Source organism: Heterocephalus glaber, unplaced genomic scaffold (assembly GCF_053883595.1).
Source record: "Heterocephalus glaber isolate CG9 unplaced genomic scaffold, H.glaber_assembly_v1.0 deba00001465, whole genome shotgun sequence".
Taxonomy (NCBI): Eukaryota; Metazoa; Chordata; class Mammalia; order Rodentia; family Bathyergidae; genus Heterocephalus; species Heterocephalus glaber.
The window spans coordinates 6,409,197-6,433,584 of record NW_028258312.1 but is presented as its reverse complement, the minus strand read 5'-3'; the positions used below and the strand labels follow the sequence as shown (position 1 = coordinate 6,433,584).

The following is a 24,388-nucleotide window of genomic DNA, read 5'->3' as shown; positions in this document are numbered from 1 at the left end:
AAGAAATGGTCTGGGTAAGAATAATCATTTTGTCAGTGTTTGGAGATTCCTTTCTTGATCACCATTGATGGAGTTGAAGTTCTCTGGAAAATGGTTGTCAGATGAATGTAAAAATTTTCAAATGTCCAGTGTGTATCAAAACCTGTGGAGTGATGACTGTTCAGAAACAGGAATCATAGTTTTTTAGAATTTTTATGAGAACATGTTTGCAGTACATAATCACGTTCATCCTGGGGGATTTGTGTATGTATATAACACAAGTACAAAAAAAATTAGACCCTCCAGATTTAAACACCCAATAAAAAATGGGCATCTGAAATGAACAGACATTTTTTAGGTGAAGAAGTACAGATGGCCAATAAATACATGAAAAAATGCTCAACATGGCTGGCCATTTGAAAAATGCAAATTAAAACAACATTGGGTTTCCATCTCATGTCAGAAAGAATGGCTATCATCAAGAAATCAATAACAAATGTTGATGAAGCTGGGGGAAAAACAACCCTTCTCCATTATTGGTGGGTGTGTAAACTGGTACAACTACTATGGAGAGCAATATGGAGATTTCTCAAAAAACTAAAATTAGAGGTTCCTTTTGACCCAGCTATTCCCCTTCTAGGTATCTTCCCAAAAGAATTAAAGGCATCATACCATGGTGATACATTCATAGTTTATAGCAGCACAACTTATAATAGTTAAATTTTGGAAACAGCCCATATATCCTTCAACAGATGAATAGATAAAATGTGGTATTTATATACAATGGAGTAGTACTCTGCCACAAAGAAGGATAAACTGAAGCCATTTTTAGGTAAATGAATGTATCTCGAGACCATAATTTGAAGTGAAGTAACACAGAAGTTTGAATATCACATTATTTCTCTTGAGTGAGGAACCCAAAGTATAAATAAGGAGCAAAATAGAGGATAGGTATTAAGGAGTAAGAATTTTTTCTAATGGGAAGGGGAATGAGATGGGGGATGGAGGGAGGGAAGGAAGGGAAAAAAGAAAGATAAAATAGAAAAAAATGGAAACAGAGCTTTTGTAAGTGGGGAAGGGAAGAAGGTTTGGAGAGAAGGGGGCAGAAAAAAGAAACCATTTTGAGAAGTTAAAAAAATCCTCATGAAGGAAGAAGCATAAGAAATGGAATTAAAGCTTAGGTTCCATTTTCTCTGATAGGAGATTAAGGTTTTCCATAGAGAAAAAAATGTAGAAAGGCACGGCACATACTTTTTGATCACTAAACATTTGAGTTTAGAATACCTGTACCACTGGGGGCTATAATATGGAGCTAGACAAGAGTAGTCATTAGTGGTAATTAAAGGCAGTTGTATAATCAAATTTTCTTTGTTAGCAAGATTAACCTGGCATTGTTGAAATAAGTGTGTTGGAGGGGTGAACAATCAAAGATGAGAACAGTTTAGGTGAGAAGGTTGGGAATCCTAATGAAGCAAGCTTTTGTGAGCTGCAAGGGGGAAGGCAAAAGTATAATGAAGGTAGTGACTGAAAACTCACATGGAGAATGATACCATAGTTCTAGTAACTGAAAAAATGTAATGTAGCCATGAAAAATCTTTGGATGAGTAAGATGATGTTTTAGGCAAACTGAATTATAAGTGCCTTAGAATTTTTCAGATAAAGACAATATCATGTATATACTAATAGCTTCTCTAATATAATTAATAACCTGACAATTACGGGAGAATAACAAGAAATAAATCTAACAGAGTGAAGGGTACTTTACTTAGTTTAAAACACTTCATTATGCATGTGTGTGTGTGTGGCAAAGATTTACATTATGTCTTACATCTCAAATAATGAATGTATTTGTAATTTCAGGGAAATTTTGGTGAAGTATATAAGGGCATATTAAAGGATAAAACTGCTGTTGCTGTTAAAACATGTAAAGAAGATCTTCCTCAGGAATTGAAAATAAAATTTTTACAAGAAGCCAAGTGAGTGCTCTAAAGTAATACAAAATATGTATTTACAATTCATCATAATTGTTTATATATCACTCATTATAATACATTTATAATTTTTTAAGATGTAAGTTTGAAGACAAAAGTTGTGAAATGCTGAAGTAGAAATAAACACTTTCAGAATCCTATTAAGTTTTTTTACAATATGGAAACAGTAAGTTTGTTTTTGAGGTAGAATGTAGATCTGTTAGACAGTCCCAGTAAGAACCAGGTGTTGAAAAGGAGCGAATATTCTCCAAGTCCTTAAAAGACTGTATTTCTTACTTGAGTATTATTGCTTTGATTCTCTAAATTTTATTTTCTTTACTGAGAATCATATTTCTTCTTCAGTTTAGTGCCTGGCATTTCTTTAGTCTGCTTCTTAATTCTCTTCTAATGGGTCTTTTAAGATGATTGTCTTCTCGTTTTTCTATTAGCTAGAATTTAATGTCCTGCTGTGCTATTCCGTATTACAGATAGTTAATTCTGTTAGTGGTGAAAATCTAATATATTAAAAAACCCCACAAAATAATTGGAAAAAGTCTTTGGCCAGAGTAAGATGAATGAGCATATGGATTGGAGATGGATAAAATGAATGGATGGGAAAAAGAATCCATGGATCCACAGATTTTGTGGCATAAAGAGAAAGTGCCATGGAGAATAGAAGAGATGACAGTGAGGAAACTAAGGCCCAAGGCATGAATCATTTTGATGTTCATTTCTTCATTCATAATCTAAAAGTGAATTTCAATGGTAGTGAATTAAAGTAGTTGAATGCATTCATTGTTTAACAGTTAAAACTGTATATTATTGGAAATTCAGAAAAATTCTAATGATTAACTTGACATGCTGTCACAATTGAAATTCATACTCATTTTATGGTTTTTCATAGGTATTCTTAAGGTAGAAGGCTATGTCTAACATTATTTTCAAAAATATTTAAGTTTCTTACTTAAGAGTCTTTTATTGCAAAGTACAGAGTTTGATTTTCTTCTTCAAAGTGAAATCACACATTTTATCTTAAAAATGAACAGTTTTCAAACCTATAAATGTTCTTTGATAGACTCTAGAAAGATGTATTTAGATATTTAATATTATCAAAGTTCATTTGGTTTTTTGCAATTTCTTTAGTACCTATCTTGGAACCTAAGAAATGACATTTTTTGGTTAAAGTCAAATGTTCTTGAAATCTTGCTTTTAATTTCTCTTAGAAATTAGAGGCTCAGAATTATTTACAGAATATTTTATCTTTAGTCTTTTTCCTAGTCTTTCATTTATAAATCATTATATATTAGAAATCATTTCTTAGAGCTTTCTCAGCTTTAATTATACATGTAAAATATATTTTGTCTTTATTCAGTTATTTTTTCATTCTTTTAGGAAAGAATACTGCAAATAAGAGCAAACTTATAACTATATTCTATATCAATAGGATAATGATTAAAATTTGGTAATAGAAATAAGCAGGACAGGCCTCTGAGGGAATCTAATGTATTTTTATCATATGATTGGAGTTCTATAGATGAGCCTGTCATATTTTTATAACTTCTGATGAAATTTTGCCTGTGTTCAAACTAAGTATTCTGTTTCAGTTTCAGCCTGTTGAAACTGTTACTCAATTTTTTTTTAATTATTGGCAACTTTCTCAAAATTTTTGTGTTTCTACCATTTTGAAATTGTGTTCAAGAAAATATTTAACTGTTATAAAATCTAATGCAGTTACTCTCTATAGCATTTAGCAGTATAATTTTTTTTTGCAATGGTGGATAAAACCAGATACTTAAAGGGAGCTTTACCTATTTTTACAAACTAGATTATTCCCATTTAACATGATTGTTAATCATGCAGAGTGGAGAACTTTTAAATGAATATTTAATTGAATTAAGAAGCACAAACTCATCTGTACCTATCTTATCTTGCCAATATTTATTAATACTTTTATGCATTCCTCCCACTTATCATAATTGGGGTTATACCGATGTTTTAAAAATTGAATTGTGACTACAGTATTTTCTATTTGTATACCTTATTCATTATTATAAATTAATGCTTTACTCATTTTTATTCAAATGATGAGAATTCTTATATTTTTCTCTCATCCAGAATTCTCAAGCAATATGATCATCCTAATATTGTCAAACTTATAGGAGTTTGCACACAAAGACAGCCTGTCTATATCATTATGGAACTGGTTCCAGGTAATGTGATTTTAGAGGTTTGCATGATGACATTTTAATGTCATGTTTTATTACTTTTTTATTTTCAATCTCTCTGATTTCTCCTTGTAAAGTTTCCAAGGATTTTGTTTAACATTTTCCTGATGACAAAGAGCTTGTACATATACTCAGTATTTTTATAGGCTATAACACTTCACTGTTTTCTAGAAAATGTCAGCCAACATTTTTTGGAGACAGATTTATTGGAGTGTAGTTATACATGAAATTCAGTTATATATAATGTTTATGTGTGAAGAGCTTTTTAGAAAAAAATCAGTTTACTTAGTGTGACTTTATAACACTGATAGTTCTATCTTATATTTACTACTTGGATACCATTTTAAAGTACATCTCTACGTATTCTCTTGAAAAATAAATATATGTAATATAATGGTGCTTTGAGGGTCACTTCTTTCAAATGAGAAGGTGATCAGTCTAGGAATTTCTTCTGGTATTTCTTTCTGGTGACTTTCAATGCCTTCAGATCTTTTAGCTAGCAACTTGTGACAACAGAGAAAGACTTCAAACCATGTAGTATGTTTTTAAGTTTTCTCATTGTCCATCTTCCTCTTGTAGAAAATAGGTATAATTTGATCTTGATAAGTTTAGAAATAGAGTATTTAATAACAAAACAATTTTGCTTTACTTTTTCTGTTTTTACCACTAATAAGTATTCATTTTAAAAGAAAAAATTGAAAGGCATATGAAAAATTATTTTTAACTTTAAAATATGCGAAGTAAACCTAGTATTATAGATTGCCCATTACATATTGTCTATATAGTTGTTTTACTATGTCTTAGTCACTTTTCTTATCACTGAGATACAGTACCAAATACTTGCAACTTAAAGGAGGAAAGGTTTATTTTGGCTCACAGATTGTAGCTCTTTCATTCCACAGTCCACTGCTCCAAGGCAGGACAGCATGGCAGAGTGGCATGGCAGAGGTGAAACAGCTTATGGCATGGTGTGCAGGAAGCAGAGGGAAAGGTAAAAAAGAGACAGAGAGAGATATCAAGGGAAGGAGATAAACCCTCCCAAGCCATGCCTTCACTAACCTTCTTCAGACCAGACCCCACATCCTACTAGCAAGCCAGGTATAAACTCCCATAATCCAATCACTTTCCCAGACCCCCATCTATGAACTCATGAGGCTTTAGGGATATAAACCATAGTCCTAGATATAAAGCATAACATACTATTCAGGATTGTTGATCCTGTTTCATCCAATTACTTTGTTTCCTATTGGAATATTGCCAGTATTAATATATAATTTAATCATCTTCATAATCATCTTCATTCTCTTGAGACAGCATTGTCTGTTAGGTACATTGTCCGTTGAAATGGTTTGCACAGTTTATGATCTATTATCTTCATAGCTTTCGATATCGTTAAGAAAAGGTGAAAGTACAGTCCACATTTTTAAGAACAATTGAATAGCATTATGAACATGAACTATGTGAATATTCACACAGGTGCAGATGAAGCCCCTTATTAAGGAATTGGCACTGAGAAGTTTAAATTTGGGAGGTGTGGCTAACTTGATGAGGAAAGGTGACCTCTGTTACCCTGGATGGCTAAAGGAGCATGGATGCAGATTCCAGATGGCAAATCTAAGTTGAATAAAACAAAAGTTTGCTTTGTATGAAAGACAAGGAAGTGTTTATCTAGATACTAACAAGTAACTTCTCTTGTAATACTTCATTTAAAAATACAAAGTAAATTATAAATTAAAGCTTTCTACTCAGCATTCTAATTATATCCCAATGCCAGTTTTTTTTTCTTTACTTTCTGTCAGCTCTGGTGTCTTTTTTTTTTTTTTTCCTGGGAAAATGTTTAATTTAGGTACCTTAATTTTGTACAAATCGTTTTTGTTTTGTTTTGTTTTGTTTTTTTGGTACCGGGGACTGAACTCCAGACCTTGCCAGGCGGGCACCGGCACCACTGAGCTAAATCTCTGGCCCCAAATCTTTTTAATTATAAGAAAAACGATTATAAGGTCAGATCCTTTTTTCCTCTTAATATTACTTGGGATAGTATTATTGTCTCATAGTCATTCATATACTTCTACTTTTTTTTGTAATGGCCATAGAGTATTCTATTTTGTAAATTTACATAATTTGTCCAATCAGTTCTTCATCTATGAATACTTTATTTTCTTTATCCTTTTGTAAACAATGCCAAATAAATTTGGACTCCTTGTAAGAATCTTTTGGAAGTAGGGTAGAAACTTAATGGAATTGTGTATTTTGATTTATGGTAAATGGATTAGCTTCTTATTTAATGTTGTATGACATTATCATAGTCAAGAAGCTTAAAGCAACATTCATTTATTACATCACAGTTACACAGTTTAGAAGTTGAGGCAGATTTGACTGCGTTCTCAGCTCTGTTTCTCATGAAGCCAAAATAAAGATGTGAGTCTGCGCTTTTATCTGTAGACTGTGGGAAAAGAATCTACTAGCAAGCTCATTCAGTCGTTGGCAGAATTCTGTTCCTTGCAGCTCTTGGTCTGAAGTTCCTGTTTCTTTACTTGCTGTCAACAGGGGAGTCTCTTAGTTCTTTAAGTTTGCCTGCATTCCTTCTCACGTGGTCTCTGCATCTGCAAAGCCAGCACTCCCATGTCACATCCTTCAAGTGTTTTTAATATTTTTGACTTCTTTTTCTGTTACCTGAAGGAGAAAACTGCTTTTTAAAGGGGTTTACATGATTAGATAATGTCCACCTGGATAATCTCCTTATTTTAAGGGTGACAGAATATAATTATCAGAATGATATTTAATCACATTCGTAAATCCAGGCATTAGGTGGGGGATATACTTGAGAGGCCATCTTCATATTCTGCCTACTACAGTAGATTTTGGTAAATTTTCTTAAAGGCTAATTGCATTATGGAGTCAGAAGCCATGTTATACATAGTTAATCTAAGTCTGTTGTTTGATTTTGCAATTTAATTGCATCTTTTACGCATTCATGATTTTGTACCATTGTACTTCAGTCATTTGGAAAATATCAGGACATCAGGTTGTGGAGATCTTCAGAATAGTGACACAATTCATTATAACAACTAAGATCATCTTCATTAATGTCACAACTAGTCTGAGCAGAAAAGTAATGGGAGCAGGGCAAGCTCATGATGGCAGATAAATGTTCTCTAAAATTTTATTTTTCATTTGAAAGCTTGGTTGTATCACTGGCAAAAAAACGTTTTTTTCTTTAAATAGACTCATTTCAATCATTTTGGAAAAATTGCCGGCCAAACATCTTTCTTTTTAGTATCCATAATTTGTTACTTTTTTCTCTTTACACTTTATTGGTGTGTGTGTACAGTGGTTTAATATGTGTAAATTATGTAAGTATGGACATTTGTATGTATATTTGAAACCACTGCCACAACTAAGCACATCTATCGCTGTCAAATTTTCTTAGGCCTCTTTCTGGTCCCTTCCTGTATCCCTGTCTAAGCCTGTACTAATCACCTACTTATCTGCTATCATTTTTAAAGTTTTTTTTCATTAGTACATGTTTGCAGTGCATAATGAATACATTCACCATGGGGAACTGGTACATGAACATACCACATCTTAGTCCTTTTTGCTTCTTTCCATTACTATACCTTGCCTTTTATCTCTAGATTCCCTTCCCATTTGTAAAAGGTCTACCTCTGTTTCCTATAATCTGTCTTTCATTTTGCTCTTTAGATTATACTTTGGTTTCTCATATAAGTGAAATTAAGCAATATTTAATCCTTTGTGTCAGATTTATTTCCCTTAACATTATGGTCTCACAGTGCATCCCTTTTCTTATGAATGACTGAAATTTATCCTTTTTGGATGAGTAATAGACCATTCTGTAAATATAGCATACTGTCTTATATCTGCTTTCTGTTACTTTAAATTAGTTAAGACTTCATAGAATCTTGTATAAATTCAATAATATAATTACTTGTCAACATTCTTCCTCTCTGCAATTATTTTGAGATTAATATATGTTGTAATGCATATCAATATTTCAAGTCATACTTTTATACTGCTGAGTAGAATCCATTTTTTGAATACACCATATTGTATTCATTCAGCTAGCGATAGACATTTGTATTATTTTCACTTTGGGGCTATTAGAATGAAGTTTATTCGAACCTTCCTGTACAAGTCTTTATATGGATGTGTGGGGTTTTTTCTTGGGAAACTACCTGCAAGTAAGGAGAATGACTATATCATATGGAATTTATTCTTAAATTTTTAAAAAATTTTATTTTATTGGTACATTTTAGGTATACAATATAATGACATTCATCGTTGGAAATTTGCACCTTTACATAATCTCTCTTGGTTATTTTTTTCCCCCTTACCTAACCCTCCCTTCAATGCCTCCACCTCTCCCTCTTTATAAAGACTTTGTTTCCATTTTTTCATTTTCTCATATTATTTCCATTCCTTTCTTTCCTTTCCGCTACCCCTCCCACTTCCCCTTTGCCCCTTTTCTTTGTATTTCACATTATCTATTATACCTTATAATCCTTATTTACACATTGAGTTTCTCACATTACAGAAACTATTGAGTATTTACCCGTGTGTCCTATTTATTTCACAAAAGAGTATCTCCTCTATGTGGATCCATTTAGCTATAAATGTCTCTAATTTCTTATTTTTTATGGCTGAGTAGTACTCCATTTTATAAAAAAAAACAAATTTTCTTTATCCAGTCTCCAGTTGGTGGGCATTTGCTCTGTTTCCAAGTTTTAGCTATTACAAACCGTGCTGCTCTGAACATGGGTGCACATATATCACTGTGGTATGATACTTTTAATTTTTGGTGGAAGATCCCCAGCATGGGAATAGCTGGGTCAAATGGGACTTCCAATCCTAGTTCTTTGAGGTATCTCCATACTGATTTCCACCAATCTACACTCCCACCAGCAGTGGAGCAGGGTTCCACTTTCCCCCCAGCCCGGCCAGCATTTGATATTGGTTGATTTCATGATAACAACCATTGTTTCTGGAGTGAGGTGGAATCTCAGCATTGTTTTCAATTGCATCTCTCAAATGACCAGTGATTTTAAACATTTTTTTATGTTCATTTGCTATTTCTACTTCTTTGTCTGAGAAATATCTGTTCATTTCAGTTGCCCATTTTTGGATTGGGTTTTTAAATTTGGGAGGTCTGATTTGTTTAAGGTCTTTATAGATTCTACATAGTAGACCTTTGTCTGAGGAACAGCAGGTGAAAAATTTTTCCCACATTGTGGGTGGTCTCTTCACACTGCTGGTGGTTTCTCTTGCTGTGCAGAAGCTTTTTAGTAAGAAGAACTCCCACTTGTTGATTGTTTGTGCTAGTTCACAGGAAGCTGAGGTTTTCTTCATAAAATGTTTTCCTACACCAGTGTCTTCAAGCATTCTACCTAACCTCTGTTCCAGACGACTTAGCGTTCCTATTTTAATATTTATATCTTTAATCCAGTTCATCTGTAGTTGAGTGCAAGATGAGAGATGTAAGTCTAGTTTTAATCTTTGGCAAGTTGAAACCCAATTTTTCTACGACCATTTATTAAAAAGGCTATCTTTCCTCCAGTAAGGGTGTTTGGCTCCTTTGTCGAAGACAAGATGGCTGAATGTGTTTGGAGTTGTTTCTGCATCTTCTATTCTGTTCCACTGGTCCTCAGGTCTGTTTGCCAGTACCATGCTGTTTTTATCACAGTAGCATTGTAGTATAATTTCAAGATGAGGTTGTGATAACCCCTGCCATGTCTCTGTTACCTAAAATTGTTTTTGCTATTCTGGTTCTCTTCTTGTTCCAAATGAATTTTTGGATTGTTTTCTCAAGGTCCATGAAGTATGCTGCTGGGATTTCAGTTGGGACTGCATTGAATCTATATAGAAGTTTTGGAAGTATGGCCATTTTCACTATGTTGATCTTCCTACTCGGCAGCAGGGGATGACTTTCTGAAATTTTCTGATGTCATCTTCAGTCTCTCTTTTCAGAGTGCTATAGTTTTCAGAGAAGAGGTCTTTGATTTCTTTTGTTAGGTTGATTCCTAGGTATTTCAGATTTTTGGATGCTATTGTGAAGGGAATTGTTCGGCTTTTTCTGTCTCAGTGAGTCTGTTGTTTGTGTAGAGGAAACCTGTTGATTTTTGGGTGTTGACCTTGTATCCAGCTACTCTACTGAATTTGCTTATTAAGTCTAGAAGACTTTTCGTGGCATTCTTGGGGTCTTCTATATAGAGTATCATGTCATCTGCAGATAATGACAATTTGACTTCTTCATTTCCTATCTTTATTCCTTTTATTTCTTTCTCTTGTCTAATTGCTGTGGCTAATGTTTCCAAAACTATATTCAACAGGATTGGTGATAGTGGACATCCTTGTCTTGTTCCTGATTTTAGTGTTGAAGCATTTCAGTTTTTGAAATGTATGATATTGGCTGTTGGTTTTCATAGATGGCTTTTGTCAGATTGAGGTAGAGACCATCTATTCCAATTTTTTGTAGGGTTTTTATCATAAATTCATGTTGGATTTTGTCAGATGCTTTTTCTGCGTCTATGGAGATGATCATATGGTTTTTGTCCTTGGCTGTATTAATATAGTGTATTACATTGATTGATTTGCATATGTTGAACCATCCCTGCATCCCTGGGATGAATTCCACTTGGTCAGGGTGTATGATCTTCTTGATGATCTTCTGCATTCTATTTGCCAGTATCTTATCAAGGATTTTTGCATCTATGTTCATTAGTGAGATTGGCCTATAGTTTTCCTTTTCGGTTGGGTCTTTCTCTGCTTTGGGGATCAAGTTGATGCTTGCTTCCAGGATTGAATTCAGTAGTATTGCTTCCCTTTCAATTTCATTGAAGAGTTTAAAGAGTAGTGGCAGTAGTTCTTCTCTAAATGTCTTGTAGAATTCAGCAATGAAGCCATCAGGACCTGCGCTTTTCTAGTTGGCAAGTTTTTAATTACATTTTCAATTTCATTGATTGATATTGGGTTGTTTAGAATTTTTAGGTCATCTTCATTCAACTTTGGTAATTCATACATATCTAGAAATCTGTCCATTTCTTCTGTGTTTTCCATCTTATTGGTGTATAGGTTCTGGAAGTAGATATTGACGATCCTCTGGATTTCTGCTGGGTCTCTTGTAATTTCACCCTTTTCATTCCTAATTGCATGGATTTAGGCCTTTTCTTTCCTTTTCCTGATAAGGTTGGCTAAAGGTTTGTCAATTTTGTTGATTCTTTCGAAGAACCAACTCTTGGCTTCATTGATTTTTTTTGTATTGTTTTCTTAGTCTCCATTGCATTGATTTGTGCTCTGATCTTTATAATTTCCTCCCTTGTATGAGCTTTGGCTTTTTCCTGGTCTTCATTTTCTAGAAGCTTGAGTTTCAGCATCAGTTTGTTTAATTGGACTCACTCTGTTTTCCTAATATATGTATTCACTGCTATGAATTTCCCTCGTAAGACTGCCTTCATTATGTCCAATAGATTCCGATATGTTGTATTGTCATTGTCATTTATTTGAAGGAACTTTCTGATTTCTTAATTTCCTCTGTGACCCATTGGTTATTCAGAAGTATGTTGTGCAGTTTCCATGTTTTTATGAAATTCTTCCATTTTCTTTTGCCTCTGATCTCCAATTTCATCGCACTATGGTCTGATAATATACAGGGGATAAGTTCAATTCCTTTGCACTTACTTAAACATCTTCTGTGAGCAAGTATGTGGTATATTTTGGAGAACAGCCCATGTGCAGCTGAAAAGAATGTGTATTCTGATTTTGTGGGGTGGAACACTCTGTAAACATCTGTTAAGCTCATTTGTTCAAGAGTTTGATTGAGTTCTAGTATTTCATTGCTTGTTTTTTGTGTAGTTGATTTATCTGTTTGTGACAGTGGGTTATTGAGGTTCCCCCACTACTATTTTATTAGTGCTTATATGACTTTTCATTTCCATTAGTATTTGTTTTATATAGTTGGGTGCACTAGTGTTTGGTGCCTAGATATTTATGATTGTCATCTCTTCCTCTGGGTTGTTCCCTTCACAAGGATGTAGTGTCCTTCATTTTGTCTCTTAATCAGTGTGCATTTGATATCCACTTGGTCTGCAAAGAGGATAGCTGCTGCTGGGTTTTTTTGGGTTCCTGTTGCATGGAGTATTGTTTTCCACCCTTTAACTTTCAGTCTATGAATTTCTTTTTGAATTAAGTATGTTTCTTCTATGCAGCACATTGTTGGATCTTGCTTCTTGACCCATTCTCCCAATCTGTTTCTTTTGATTGGTGAATTGAGACCATTAACATTGATGGTTATAACTGATACATATTGAGTTATCATCGCCATGACTTTTTCTTTTTGTTGGATTCTCCCCCTTTACATTTAATTTCTTGTGGTGCCATATGGATTCATTCTGCTGTGCTTCCTGGGGTTGTGATCCTCATTGTCTTTTCTAGGATATCGTCTAAAATTTTTAGAGTGTTGGTTTCATATTTATGAAGTTCCTAAGGTGCTCTTTGTTATGGAAGTATCTTATTTCTCCATCAGTTTTGAAAAATAGTTTTGCAGGGTACATCAATCTGGGTTGGAGGCTGTTTTCTTTTAGGGCTTGAAATACATCACTCCAAGCTCTTCTTGCCTTGAGGGTTTGCATTGAGAAGTCTCCTGCGATTCTGATGGGCTTTCCTTTGTATGTGATTTGTTTCTTTTCTCTAACTGCTTGTAGAAATTTGTTCTTCTGTTGGGTTTCTGGAATCTTAACAATGACATGCCTATGTGTAGATTTTTTTTTGATGAAAACTGATGGCTGTTCTATATGCCTCACTTATCTGTATGTCAAGTTCTTTTCCCCTGCTTCGGAAGTTTTCTGCCATCACTTCTGTGAACAGTTTTTTTATGTCATCTGCACTCTCTCCTGTTTCTTCATTGACTCTAATCAGTCTTATGTTATTCTTCTATGCATCATCTAGCAGCTGGAGGATTGATTTCTTGTGGTCCCTTACAATTTTAAAGCAATTTTTCTTTTCCTGGTCACTAATTGGAATCTTATCTTCTATATCTGAAATTTTGTCCTCACATTGGCTTATTTGCTGTGTAGACTTTCAGTGGAGTTTTAAATCTCCTGGAAATCTGTTTGTATCTGTTTTATGGATTCCATTTGTTTCCTATGTTGGGATTCCGTCATGTTCCTCAGCTTCTCTATTTTTTTATCTGTATCTTCTCTAGATTTATTAATCATGTCTTACACTATGGGTACAATCTCTTCTGTTATGTAGAAAGTATTTCTGATTACATTTTTTCCCGATCCTGTTTTGTTGTTAGTTCAGGGAGTCCAGGTGGTTGAGTATCAGAGTGTTCCATTTCATTTCCCTTTGGGGTTGCTGTAGGTGATCTTGCAGTCTGGTTCTGAGGCTTGTTTACATGTCTTCCCATTTGGACAGGGGGGTGGTGGTGGTGGTGTACTACTGGTGCCTGTGCGGCTCACCCCCTCTGTGCTGGGAGTGGTGGTCCTGTAGCCCAGAAGCCTCCTCCTCTGGGCTGGGAGTGGTGATATGGTGGCCCTGAAACCTCCTCCTCTGTGCTGGGAGCAGTGCTACAGCAGTCCAGAAGCCTCCTCTGTGCTGGGAGTGGTGGTTTGGCACCCAGAAGCCTTCTCTTTTGAGCTGGGAGTCATGGTACAGAGGCCCGGAAGCCTCCTCCTCTGTGCTGGGAGTATTCTTAAATTTTTAAAAAACTATCAAATGGCTTTCAAAAGTGAGGACATCAGTTAACTTTCCCAAGGGCTGTCTATCAGAGTTCTAGTTCTTCTACATCATCATTAACACATGGTCTGGTCATTCTTTCTAATATCATGTAAAGAGATTTTTATTTGTCTTGGTCCACTGACTAATGATGTGGAAGATTTTTGGGTTTTTTTTGTTGTTTCTTTTTTCCTTTATTACCATTGGTGTACCTTCTTTGGTCAAGAACGTCTTCAACTCCTTTGTCCATTGAAAAATGATAGGCCAGAAATTTAGTTTCTGCATGTCAAGCACGAGTCCCTGAGTTCAATTCCCAGTACCAAAACAAAACAAAACAGAGTTGTTTCTTCCTTTATAATTGAGTCTTGGTTCTTTATATATTCCAGACACAAGTCTTTTTTCATCTCAGTGTCTCTCCTGCTTTTCTATTTTCTGTTAGTGTCTTCTCAAGAGGAGTTATTTTTAATTTTGATAAAGTCTAATTATTTTATTAATCAAGCTTTCAGTGTTCTAAAAGACCTTTGTTTTGTCCAAGGTCACAAAATTTTCTTATTATTACTAGAAGTTTCAAAGCTTTAAAATTCATATGTGAGTTTAAGATCAATGTCAAATTTTTGTATATGTTCTGAGGAATGGTTTCAAGTTTGTGTTTTGGCATTTAGATATCCAGTTGTATTACCTTCTTTTCTTTTCTTCTCTTTTCTTTCTTGTACATGTTTACAGTATGTAATTATGTTCATTGTGGAAGTTGGTACATGTTCCTAACACAGATTTTTGGTTTTTATCTCCTCCCCCTCCTCTCTTACCTTTCTCCATCTCTTGGTCCCTTCACTTATGCTAAAGATCTCTCTCCCCTGTTTCCTATTATCTTTTATTTTTCTCTATAATTTACTTATATTTTGAGTTTCACATACAAGAGAAATCATACAATATTTAAGCTTATGTGTCTGATTTATTTCATTTAACATGGTCTGAAGTTGCAACCATTTTCCTATAAATGACTCAAGTTTATCTTTTTTTATGGCATAGTTGTACTGCATTGTGTATAAATACCACATTTTCTTTGTCCATTGGTCTGTTGATTGACATATACACCTCTTCTAAACATTAGCTCTTGTCAGTTTTAGCATCATTTGTTTTAATGACAATTCTTTCTTTCCTGATTTACCCTTTTATATGAAGCTGAAATCCATTTTTTATGGTTATATATGTGGGCCATAAAAATTCAATCTTTTTAATCAGTCCTTTTGTCTTCATGGTAATGTTGCACTTTCTTAATGGCTGTGGCTTTATAACAAGTCTTTACCTCCAAAATAAATCCAAACATGTAGTCAACTAATTTTTGACAAGAACATAACAAAGAAAGGATACTTTCTTCAATAAATATTGCTGGAAAATTGGGTTTCAATATGAAGGATAGATTTAGATCCTTATCTTACACCCTACACAAAAATCAACTCAAAATAGGTAAAAGACCTAAATATAAGATCATACACTACAAAACTCCTGGAAGAGAACCTAGAGGAAAAACTCCTGGACTTTGACTTTGGGAATTCTTATTTGGATATGCTACTATGATCAATAAAATTAAGAAACCTCTACAAGACTGGTCAGGAAAGAAAAAATGACAAATCACCAATATCAAGAATGAGAGAGGTGACATTGCTTTAAAGTCTACAGATATTAAAAGAATAAGGGAATATTATAAACAACTTTATGCAGATAAATTCAACAATTTATATGAGATGGACAAATTTCCTAAAAGGCATAACTTACCAAATATCATTTATGCAGAAATAGATAACATAACCTAGCTTCATTTGTTGTAAAGGATTGTGTTTGTCACTTAAAATTTCTCAAAGAAAACTTCTTGCCAAGATGACTTCACTTTCATGAAAATAGTGCCAATTCTTTGTAAATCTATTGAGAAAGTTGAAAGTTAAGGACTCTTTCTACCTCATTCTTTGAGGACAGGACTACCCTTTTTCTAAAACCAGACAAATGTATTGCAAAACAACTACAGACTGTTGTCACTCATGATCATAAGAAATTTTATCAAAACAAGTTCAACGACATTTTTAAAAATCATGATCACGCATGGTTTACCCTAAGACTATAAGCATTTTTAATATTCAGAAATTGATATAAGGGAGAAGTGACAGTATTCTGAATTCATTAAAACTCATTAAATTATACATTAAGCCAGGTGAATTTTATGTAAAGTAAACCAGTATACCTCAGGGAAAACAAAAGCTCAAAAGCCAGGCAGTTTTGGCTGAAAGCTCAGCTTTATCACTTGTAAGTTATGTGACCTTACTCAGCTTACTTTTAATCATCCTGTAGCTTTGTTTATCTGTAAAATAAGAATAGAGTTGTTGTAAGGAATATATACTGTGATTGTGTGTATGCCACACATACATATGTACATATGCATAAATACATTAGAGAGCTTAACAGAAATACTTTGTGTTCCCATTTTCTTGTTTTATAATTGGCTAAGAAAAAAAAGTAATTAAAATGATTGCCATAATCCAGTCAAAACTTTAGCCTGAACCTGCCTCTGCTTCTCTTAACTATAGATTTCCATAGCCTGGAATGACTAGAGAACAAACTGGGAAGCACAAAGATCACTTTCAGTTCCTCCCTTTTCTCCATCATTTATGATGATTCATTTGTATATTTTAATTTTTAGCTGTCCTTTCCCACACATACCCAGGACTTTAGTGCTGAGCTATATCCCCAACCTTTCTTTATACTTTTTATTTTAAAACAGTGTGTTATAGCCAGGGATGTAGCTCAGCAGCACAGCACCTCCCTGGCAAGCTTGAGGTCCTGAATTCATTCCCCAGTACCTAAAAACAAACAAACAAAACTGTGTGTCATTAACTTGCCCTGGTTGGGCTTAAATTTAGTCTTCCTTCCATAATCCTTCTTGATTGCTGGGATTATAGCCATGCCCTGCCATGCCTGGCTTCTGTCCTTTTTATAAAAGGCATGAGAGAAAGGTAATCTTTATTCTTATACTGTATAATTAAATGATAATATATATCTTAAATTTACATAATATTTTACAGTAGGCATGACTGTAGGGAACAGGGAAAGGGGACGTTTCTAAAACCTCTGCAGTAAGTCCTAGTCTCCTGCGAGCCAGGGCAGCACAGGGCGAATTACAGGAAAGGTAGAAAAATGAGACTTTGAGAAGAAGCTGAGCTTTGAGTCTGATCAGTGCTGCTCTGGGCAGCAAAGACAAGGACCCCTAGCTTGCAGCACCTTTTATTCAGTACCTCGGCAGAAACAAATGTAATAAATGAAATGCAGAGAGTTCAGTACCTCACATTGGGATAAACAAGGTGTAACAAAAGACTGGGGGGCAGAGGAAATCCAAGAACAATGAGGAACTATGCAGATGAAGATTTGGTTCCTCCCAGGGAGTCCCCCTCAGATGTGGTCTTGCCCTGGAGCATCACAGCATCAGGGGATCATTGAGGTCTCAGTAGTGACAGGAGGCCAAAATGGAATTATGTCTCAGAATGCCATAGCTGGCCTGTAGGCTGAAGAACTAGGCCTAATCAAATGATTTTTCCCTAAAATTATGTAGCATTGCTCCTGACACATGACCATCATTTAACATTGTCATTTGTTCTACTAGATATTATGTCCATTTATAAATAAGTGAAGTTCAGGGAGAGTCTTGTCAGCATCAATTAAATATAAAGTGGGAAAAATAGTACTCTTTCTAGATCTACTTTTGTCATGAAATATTTAAGTTAAAATTTGTAATCTTTTTATGAAATACAAATGAAGATTTAAGCAAAACACCTTTACAAGATACTCTGATGACCAGATCTGCATTCTGTAATTTCTCAACTTTGTGCATAGATAAGTAAATAGCTTTTTTCACTAAAAAGGAAAATTTTTGTTTGAGTTAGTTTTCTCTTCACTGGGAATCAAGCTGTAGAGGGAAGACTGAGAAAACTGGTAGGTTAAAAGCAAGATTTGATAACTGCTTATTGTCTAATATGCAGACCACTTCTAAATTGTATTATGCACAGGTTTAATATGCTCCTGTTCTTGTCAGATAACTGAGCTCCTTGAAATAATAAATCCCAAATAAATTTTAACCAGACTAATGTTTGAAGAGGTTATAAGCATTTGAGAATTCAAGCTGAGAGTGAATACTCAAAGATGATGCTGTCTTCATTTGCGTCATCTCTTGAATTATGAATACAATGTCTGCTTGCTTATTTGCTTATTGTTTGCTGGATAAGTAAAATCAAAAATTAATTCTAAATGACATTGGGAAATTCTAAAAAAAGAACAAAAACTCACTATACTATAAGATGATCCTTTATTTTTCAGACAAAAAAATAAAGATCCTTTATTTTTCTTTATTTAGTAGGAATTCAAATGAGAGCCTATATTTTAAGTGGAAAGCCACAATTTATAGTAAAGAAGTATTTATGATCCAGAACACTCATTTGTTTTCATATATGTAGCTAAATTAGGGCTGCCACAAACATGATGGTGGATAGGAGACTAAGGACCTTGGATGCCAAGTACCTCAGTATCTGTGCAGATCCTGGATAGAGTGAGTAAATTTAAAAAGCTGCAACAGATACAAGTCTTCTGTCTTTTATAGAGATTTAAACTATGCCTTCTTTTTACCTGGATATACTTTTTGACTTAGATGTTTGCTTTGAGTTCAGAACTTACTGGAACTTCCAGAATGTTATATTGTCTGGTGCATTTTCTGCTCACACAGATGCATGATTCTTGGGAATCCTCAAACCAAATTCATAGACCAATCTCTTTAATGAATATAGGTGCAAAAATACCCAACAATATACTGACAGAATGCAAGGAATACATGACACAGAATGCAGTGAGTCATCAAAAAGATCATACATCCTGACGAAGTGGGCTTCATCCCAGAGATGCAAGGATGGTTCAACACACACAAATCAATGAAGGTAATACATCATATAAAAAGAAGCAAGGACAAAAGTCACATAGTCATCTCAGTAGATGTAGAAAAAGTCTTTGACAAAATCCATCATCCTTTCATGATTAAAAGTCCTGAAGAAAATAGGTAAAGGACCTTATCTCAATCTGGTAAAAGCCATTCATGACAAAATAATGTCATAATATTGAATGAGGAAAAAACTGAAAGCTTTTTCTCTAAAATCAGGAACAAGACAAGAATGTCCACTGTCACCATTCCTGTTCAACATAGTACTCGAAACATTAGCAAGAGCAATTAGGCAAGAAAAAAATTAAAGAGATATATGTAAGAAAGATGTCAAAATACCATTTTCAAGTGACATGATCCTCTGCATAGAAGAATCATAGAACAGATTCAGTAATGAAGGATACAAAATCACACAAAAATTATAGCATTCCTGTACACTAATAATGAACCCACTGAACAAGAAATTAGGAAAAAAATACCATTCACAATAGCGCCAAGAAAAATTAAATACTTACTAATTAACCTAAGGAAGTGAATGACCTCCACAAGAAAACTACACTATGCTAGAAGAAATCAGAGGACATCAGAAAATGGAAAGGTATCCCCTGTTCCTGGATAGGCAGAACCAATAGAGTCTAAATGACCATACTTCCAAAATTGATACACAAATTTAACAAAGTCTCGATCAAAATACCAACAGCATTTTCCACAGAACTGGAGAAAACAATCCTAAAATTCATAAGGAACCTGAAGAGACCTACAATAGCCGGAGCAATTCTGAATAACGAGCAAAATGGGAGCCATTACAATCCCAGACTTGAAGTTATGTTACAAAACTGCAGTGATAAAAGCAGCCACAAAAACAGGCGTGAGGATCAATGAAACAGAATAGAGGATGCAGAAACAATCTCAATCACATTCAAATGTTTGATCTTTGACAAAAGAGCCAAAAACACTGGCGGAAAGATAGCCAGTTTTATCCACACTGTTAATTAAAGAAGCTGTCTATATGCAGAAGACTGAATCTAGATCCATATCTCTCATCATGTAAACTAAAATCAGAATGGACCAAGAACATGTTAAAACACTTAACCTGTTTGAAGATAAAATAGGTAAAATTCCCGTGCCTATAGGCATAGGCAAGGACTTTCTGAACAGAACCTTGGTTACATAGGATATAGTACCAAGAATCAACAAATGGGATCATATCAAATTAAAAAGCTGCCCAGCAAAAGAAGAAAACGAATAGAATGAGAAGACAACCTACATAATGGGAAAAATTTTGCCAGCTATTCCTCAGACAGGACTAATATCTGGAATATATAAAGAACTTGAAAAATGTAGCGCAGCCCCCCCCCCATCAAATTTGAAGACCCAATCAAAAAATGGGCAAGTGAAATGACTGGACACTTCACAGAAGTATAAGTGGCCAATAAATACATGAAGAAATGCTTCATAACTCTGGCCCTTAGAGAATTGCAAATTAAAACAATATCCATTTTCCTGCTTACTCCAGAAACAATGGCCATCATCAAGAAGACAATAACGACACTGGCAAGGCTGTGAGTAAAGGAACCCATCTATGTTGTTAGTGGGAATGTAAACTACTACAACTACTATGGAAATCGGTATGAATATTCCTCAAAAAACTAAAACTAGAAATTCTTATTCACCTTCTAGGTATCTTCCTGAAAGCGATAAAGACATATTACAAGGATACATGCATACCCATGTTTATAGCAGCCCAATTCATAATAGCTAAATCTTGGCAGCAGTGTGTATGTTGATTAACAGATGAATGAGTAAAGAAATTGTGGTATTTACACACAATAGAATACTACTCTGCCATAAAGATAGATAAACGTGAGTCATTTGTAGGAAATTGGATGTACCTTAAGACCATAATGCTTAGTGAAATAAATCAGACACACAAACTTGAATATCACATGATTACTCTTATATGAGAAATCCAAATTATAAATAGCAAAATAAAATATAGGTAGTAGGAAGGAGGAAGATAAATGTTTCTTAAATGAGAAGGGGATCAGGAGATGGAGGGAGGGTAAGGAAAGGGGTGAAAAAAAGAATTAAGATGTGTTATGTGCATGGGCCAACTCCTCATAAGGAGTGTAAACATACTGCAAACATGGACTAATAAAAATAAAGTGAGTTTCAGTTTTGAAACTTAGTATTAAACAGTTTTCACTGATTTTGAGACACTGTCAAAATATCTCACCTTTATTACATGACATCTTTATGATTGAAAAAGAAATTGAGCTCACTCAGTTTATATTGTGTAGAGATTTTCAGCTTGGAAATACATGGTTATTAATATTCTTCTCATAGATGTATTTAAGCTTTCAATAGAGACCTTTCAACTTCCAGGATTTCTTTTGTTTTTAATTTTTCATTTCCATTTGGAATTTCTGTGGCTAGTTTCAGTAATTTTCATCGGAAGATTTACGTTCTTTTAAATAGTAAACTTTTTTCTCTTATTAAGAAATTTTGTATCTTTATGTGATTTTACACTGGATCTTAGGCAAAAGGCCAAGAAGCGATCTTTCTTTATGTGATTTTAATAGGATCAGTTTCGGTTGTATGACATCACAGCTGCAGGCAGTCACTGGAAATGACAGTTCCAGATCCTTTGGTGATAAGATCCCTGCATATTGGCTCTCGATACTTGTCTGCCATGTGTTTCTTTCTCTTCTCATAAATGTAGAAAGGATAAATCAAGCCACCAAAGGATTGAGCAATGTGGCTTCTGGCACTTAAAGAACTTCCTCACAATCTGAACCAGCACCTTGCCTTATAGAACTTTAACCCATTGCTAGCTGTGTAACACTACCACTTCACAGTAGTAAATTTTGAAGTCAAGGAAAAGAACAGCAGAGTAATTCTCAAATTAATGTTTTACAAAATTATACTTGACAGCTCTGAAATTTTTAAAGTAACATTTAAGTTACTTTTTCTTTAGAGATGAGGATAGAATATTCCTTTAAAACAACTTAGATATGATATAAATGGGTATAATTATAAATTAGTACATTGGAAATTTAAATTTAGAAGAATTACTTTTGTATGTTAGCTGGCATAACTGTCTTTGTCTTTTTAGTTCAAGCATGTTACATTAATGAAAATAACACGTCCACTTAACCATTTATATTGTAGATAATTTTAATGTAAAGTATTTTCAAAACAACTGGAAAGATAAAATCTTTAAATTGATATTTTTTTTCTGAGCCCCATTTCCTGCTTCATATCCCAGAGCATTTATGAATGAAATAGTTTAATCTGACCATCTTTCCAGACACTGAAAGTACTAATATCCTTTGAAGTTGGATTTAGTATTCATGTGACATAAATTGATAACCATGGTATTCTACCAGGTTTTTATTGACCTTCTTCCATTCTTTTTCAGGTAGAACCCTCTCTTCTAGCAGGCCACTCCCATCAATTAATGCATATTCTTTAACCAGGAAAAAATAAGCAAAATTAAATGAAAAATGTAACTATGATTGTGTTACCTCTCTGACAAGAGTTTTTAAAATTGCCTAGGGTTTTTTTTCCTTCCAGTGAGCAAGTGTTGTTATGTTATTAAGTTTTCATGGTACATTTGAACCATACATGCATTGTATAATCTGAGCAGTATTACTCATCTGCTTTTTGTGTTCTGAGTTTCTAATGGCACTTGTACCTATGAGTAACAACCTCCTGCAAAGAGGCAGATGGCCTGATGAGCAGGACAAAACATCCTCTGAATCATACTCTTCCTCTTGAATCTGTTCTTAAAATGATGTTATTTGAAGATCCTTAATGATTAAAAGTGTGGGAGTTATGAATACATAGGCATCCTTTCACGTGGACAAGTACTTCTTTAAAGATACTGATGATTTTACCATTGCTCTGTAGGTTATAGTTTACAGTTTTTGTTAGCATACATAGGAAAGTCTTAAAACTGCCAGAGATATTTTAAGTGATATGAAAGTTGCTGAAAGTCTACTTATATTTGGCACAAACGTTAGAGACATGAGCAGGACTAATAAAACTGTGGTAAACTGAAATAAAAAGCAGACTTAGGTAAAACAACTTGTTTTTACAAATTTTCCCAGTAGTCTATGCAAAATATGTGAATCTGACAGTGCCTGTTAGCGTGAGACTTTTCATTTTATCAGAATTATAAAGAAAACAGTTATTGCATTAAAATAGTTGGGAGCCCATATAATTTTTCCTGATTAAAATATAACTGAATTATCATTTGACTCAGTTTTTATGATGACAGTAGAAGTAAATATGTGGATATGCTACTATTTTATATTTTTGTTTTATATTTTCTACTTATATAGAAGTATTCAGATTCTATTATATATAAACCAAACAAAATTCTTTTATTGGTGTGAGCCAAAGATACTGCAATGTTATTTAAAAAAATCAGCAGACTCATTTTTATCGATAAATAAGCAAACAAACTGACATATACAGGAGGGATATGGAGAGGAGAGAGGAGGTATCAGCCTTGCCCCTGCTCACAGCAAAAAAAAAAAAAAAGTGGGTCACTGGCCCCTAAAACAAAAACAGCATATGAATGGGTGCATGTGGAAAGAAGGGGAAGCAAAAGCTTTTTGAAGTGATAGGAGAGGGGGCAGAGAAGGTCGCATGGAACAAGCTGCAGGTTTTTTAACATTTCTTCTTGATCAGACCATGATGGATACTTTCCCTGCCCATCAGCAGGACTAGCATTCTACCAGTCGTAGAATAGCAACTTTGAAGGTGGGGCCCCTACTGGTATTCTTGGTACAAAGCTCCATGGTCAATCTCCACCTATAGGAGTGAGTCCCAGATCACAGAACATTCCTGATCACATGTCAGTCCATTCATCCCTACACACAAAAAGTTGACTAATCTTGGTCAACCAGATCATCTGCCTCAGCTGGCATGATTATGACCAAGATTTTCCAGGAACAGCAGCCCAGGCAGAGGACAAGTCCTTGTAGCCCATGATGGCTGCATCCTAGCAGGTCCCCATGAGGTTGCTGATGTAGACAAACTTCCTGGCCATTACAGCTGGGGCTGGGAGCTAGGCTCAGGCTGCCTGGGGCTGGCAGGCAGGGAAAGCAGAGAGCGCCTATTCTTTCTTTTACTTTAAAATTTTATCTTATTCTAGTTGTAAGTTAGTCTCTATACTCAGAAATGACAGCCAAAGTCTAAATGTTAATATTTATAGGTTAATATTTAAGGCGATAAATCTCTCCACTGATAGTTACCAATATTGATTTAATATAATTTTAGTTAAATAAGAACTAGGGATTCTATTGGGTTATTTATTTTTTTCAACAAATACAATAGCTATTGAATGCCTGGTATTATTGTGAATGCCAGATATTAGGGACACGAGGGATATAGCAAGTGAAGAAAATTGATCAAGAAGACCTCCACATATAGATAAAATATAACCTTATTCTCAAGGAGCTTCTAACTTATGGGAGAAAGAATATGTTAGGTAAATATGCAAAATA

At 34.4% G+C, this 24,388-nt stretch overlaps 1 protein-coding gene across 7 annotated transcripts in view; it reads left to right on the top strand.

Annotated features, from left to right (window-relative positions):
• Positions 1-24,388, top strand: part of Fer (FER tyrosine kinase) — a 415,378-nt gene that overhangs the window by 249,307 nt on the left and 141,683 nt on the right. For all 7 annotated transcript variants that reach the window (XM_021255853.2, XM_013071121.3, XM_021255852.2 and 4 more), the window contains 2 exons: positions 1,840-1,955; positions 4,065-4,159. In XM_021255853.2, the coding sequence (XP_021111512.1) occupies positions 1,840-1,955; positions 4,065-4,159 (211 nt within the window). The remainder of the gene's footprint in view (positions 1-1,839; positions 1,956-4,064; positions 4,160-24,388) is intronic.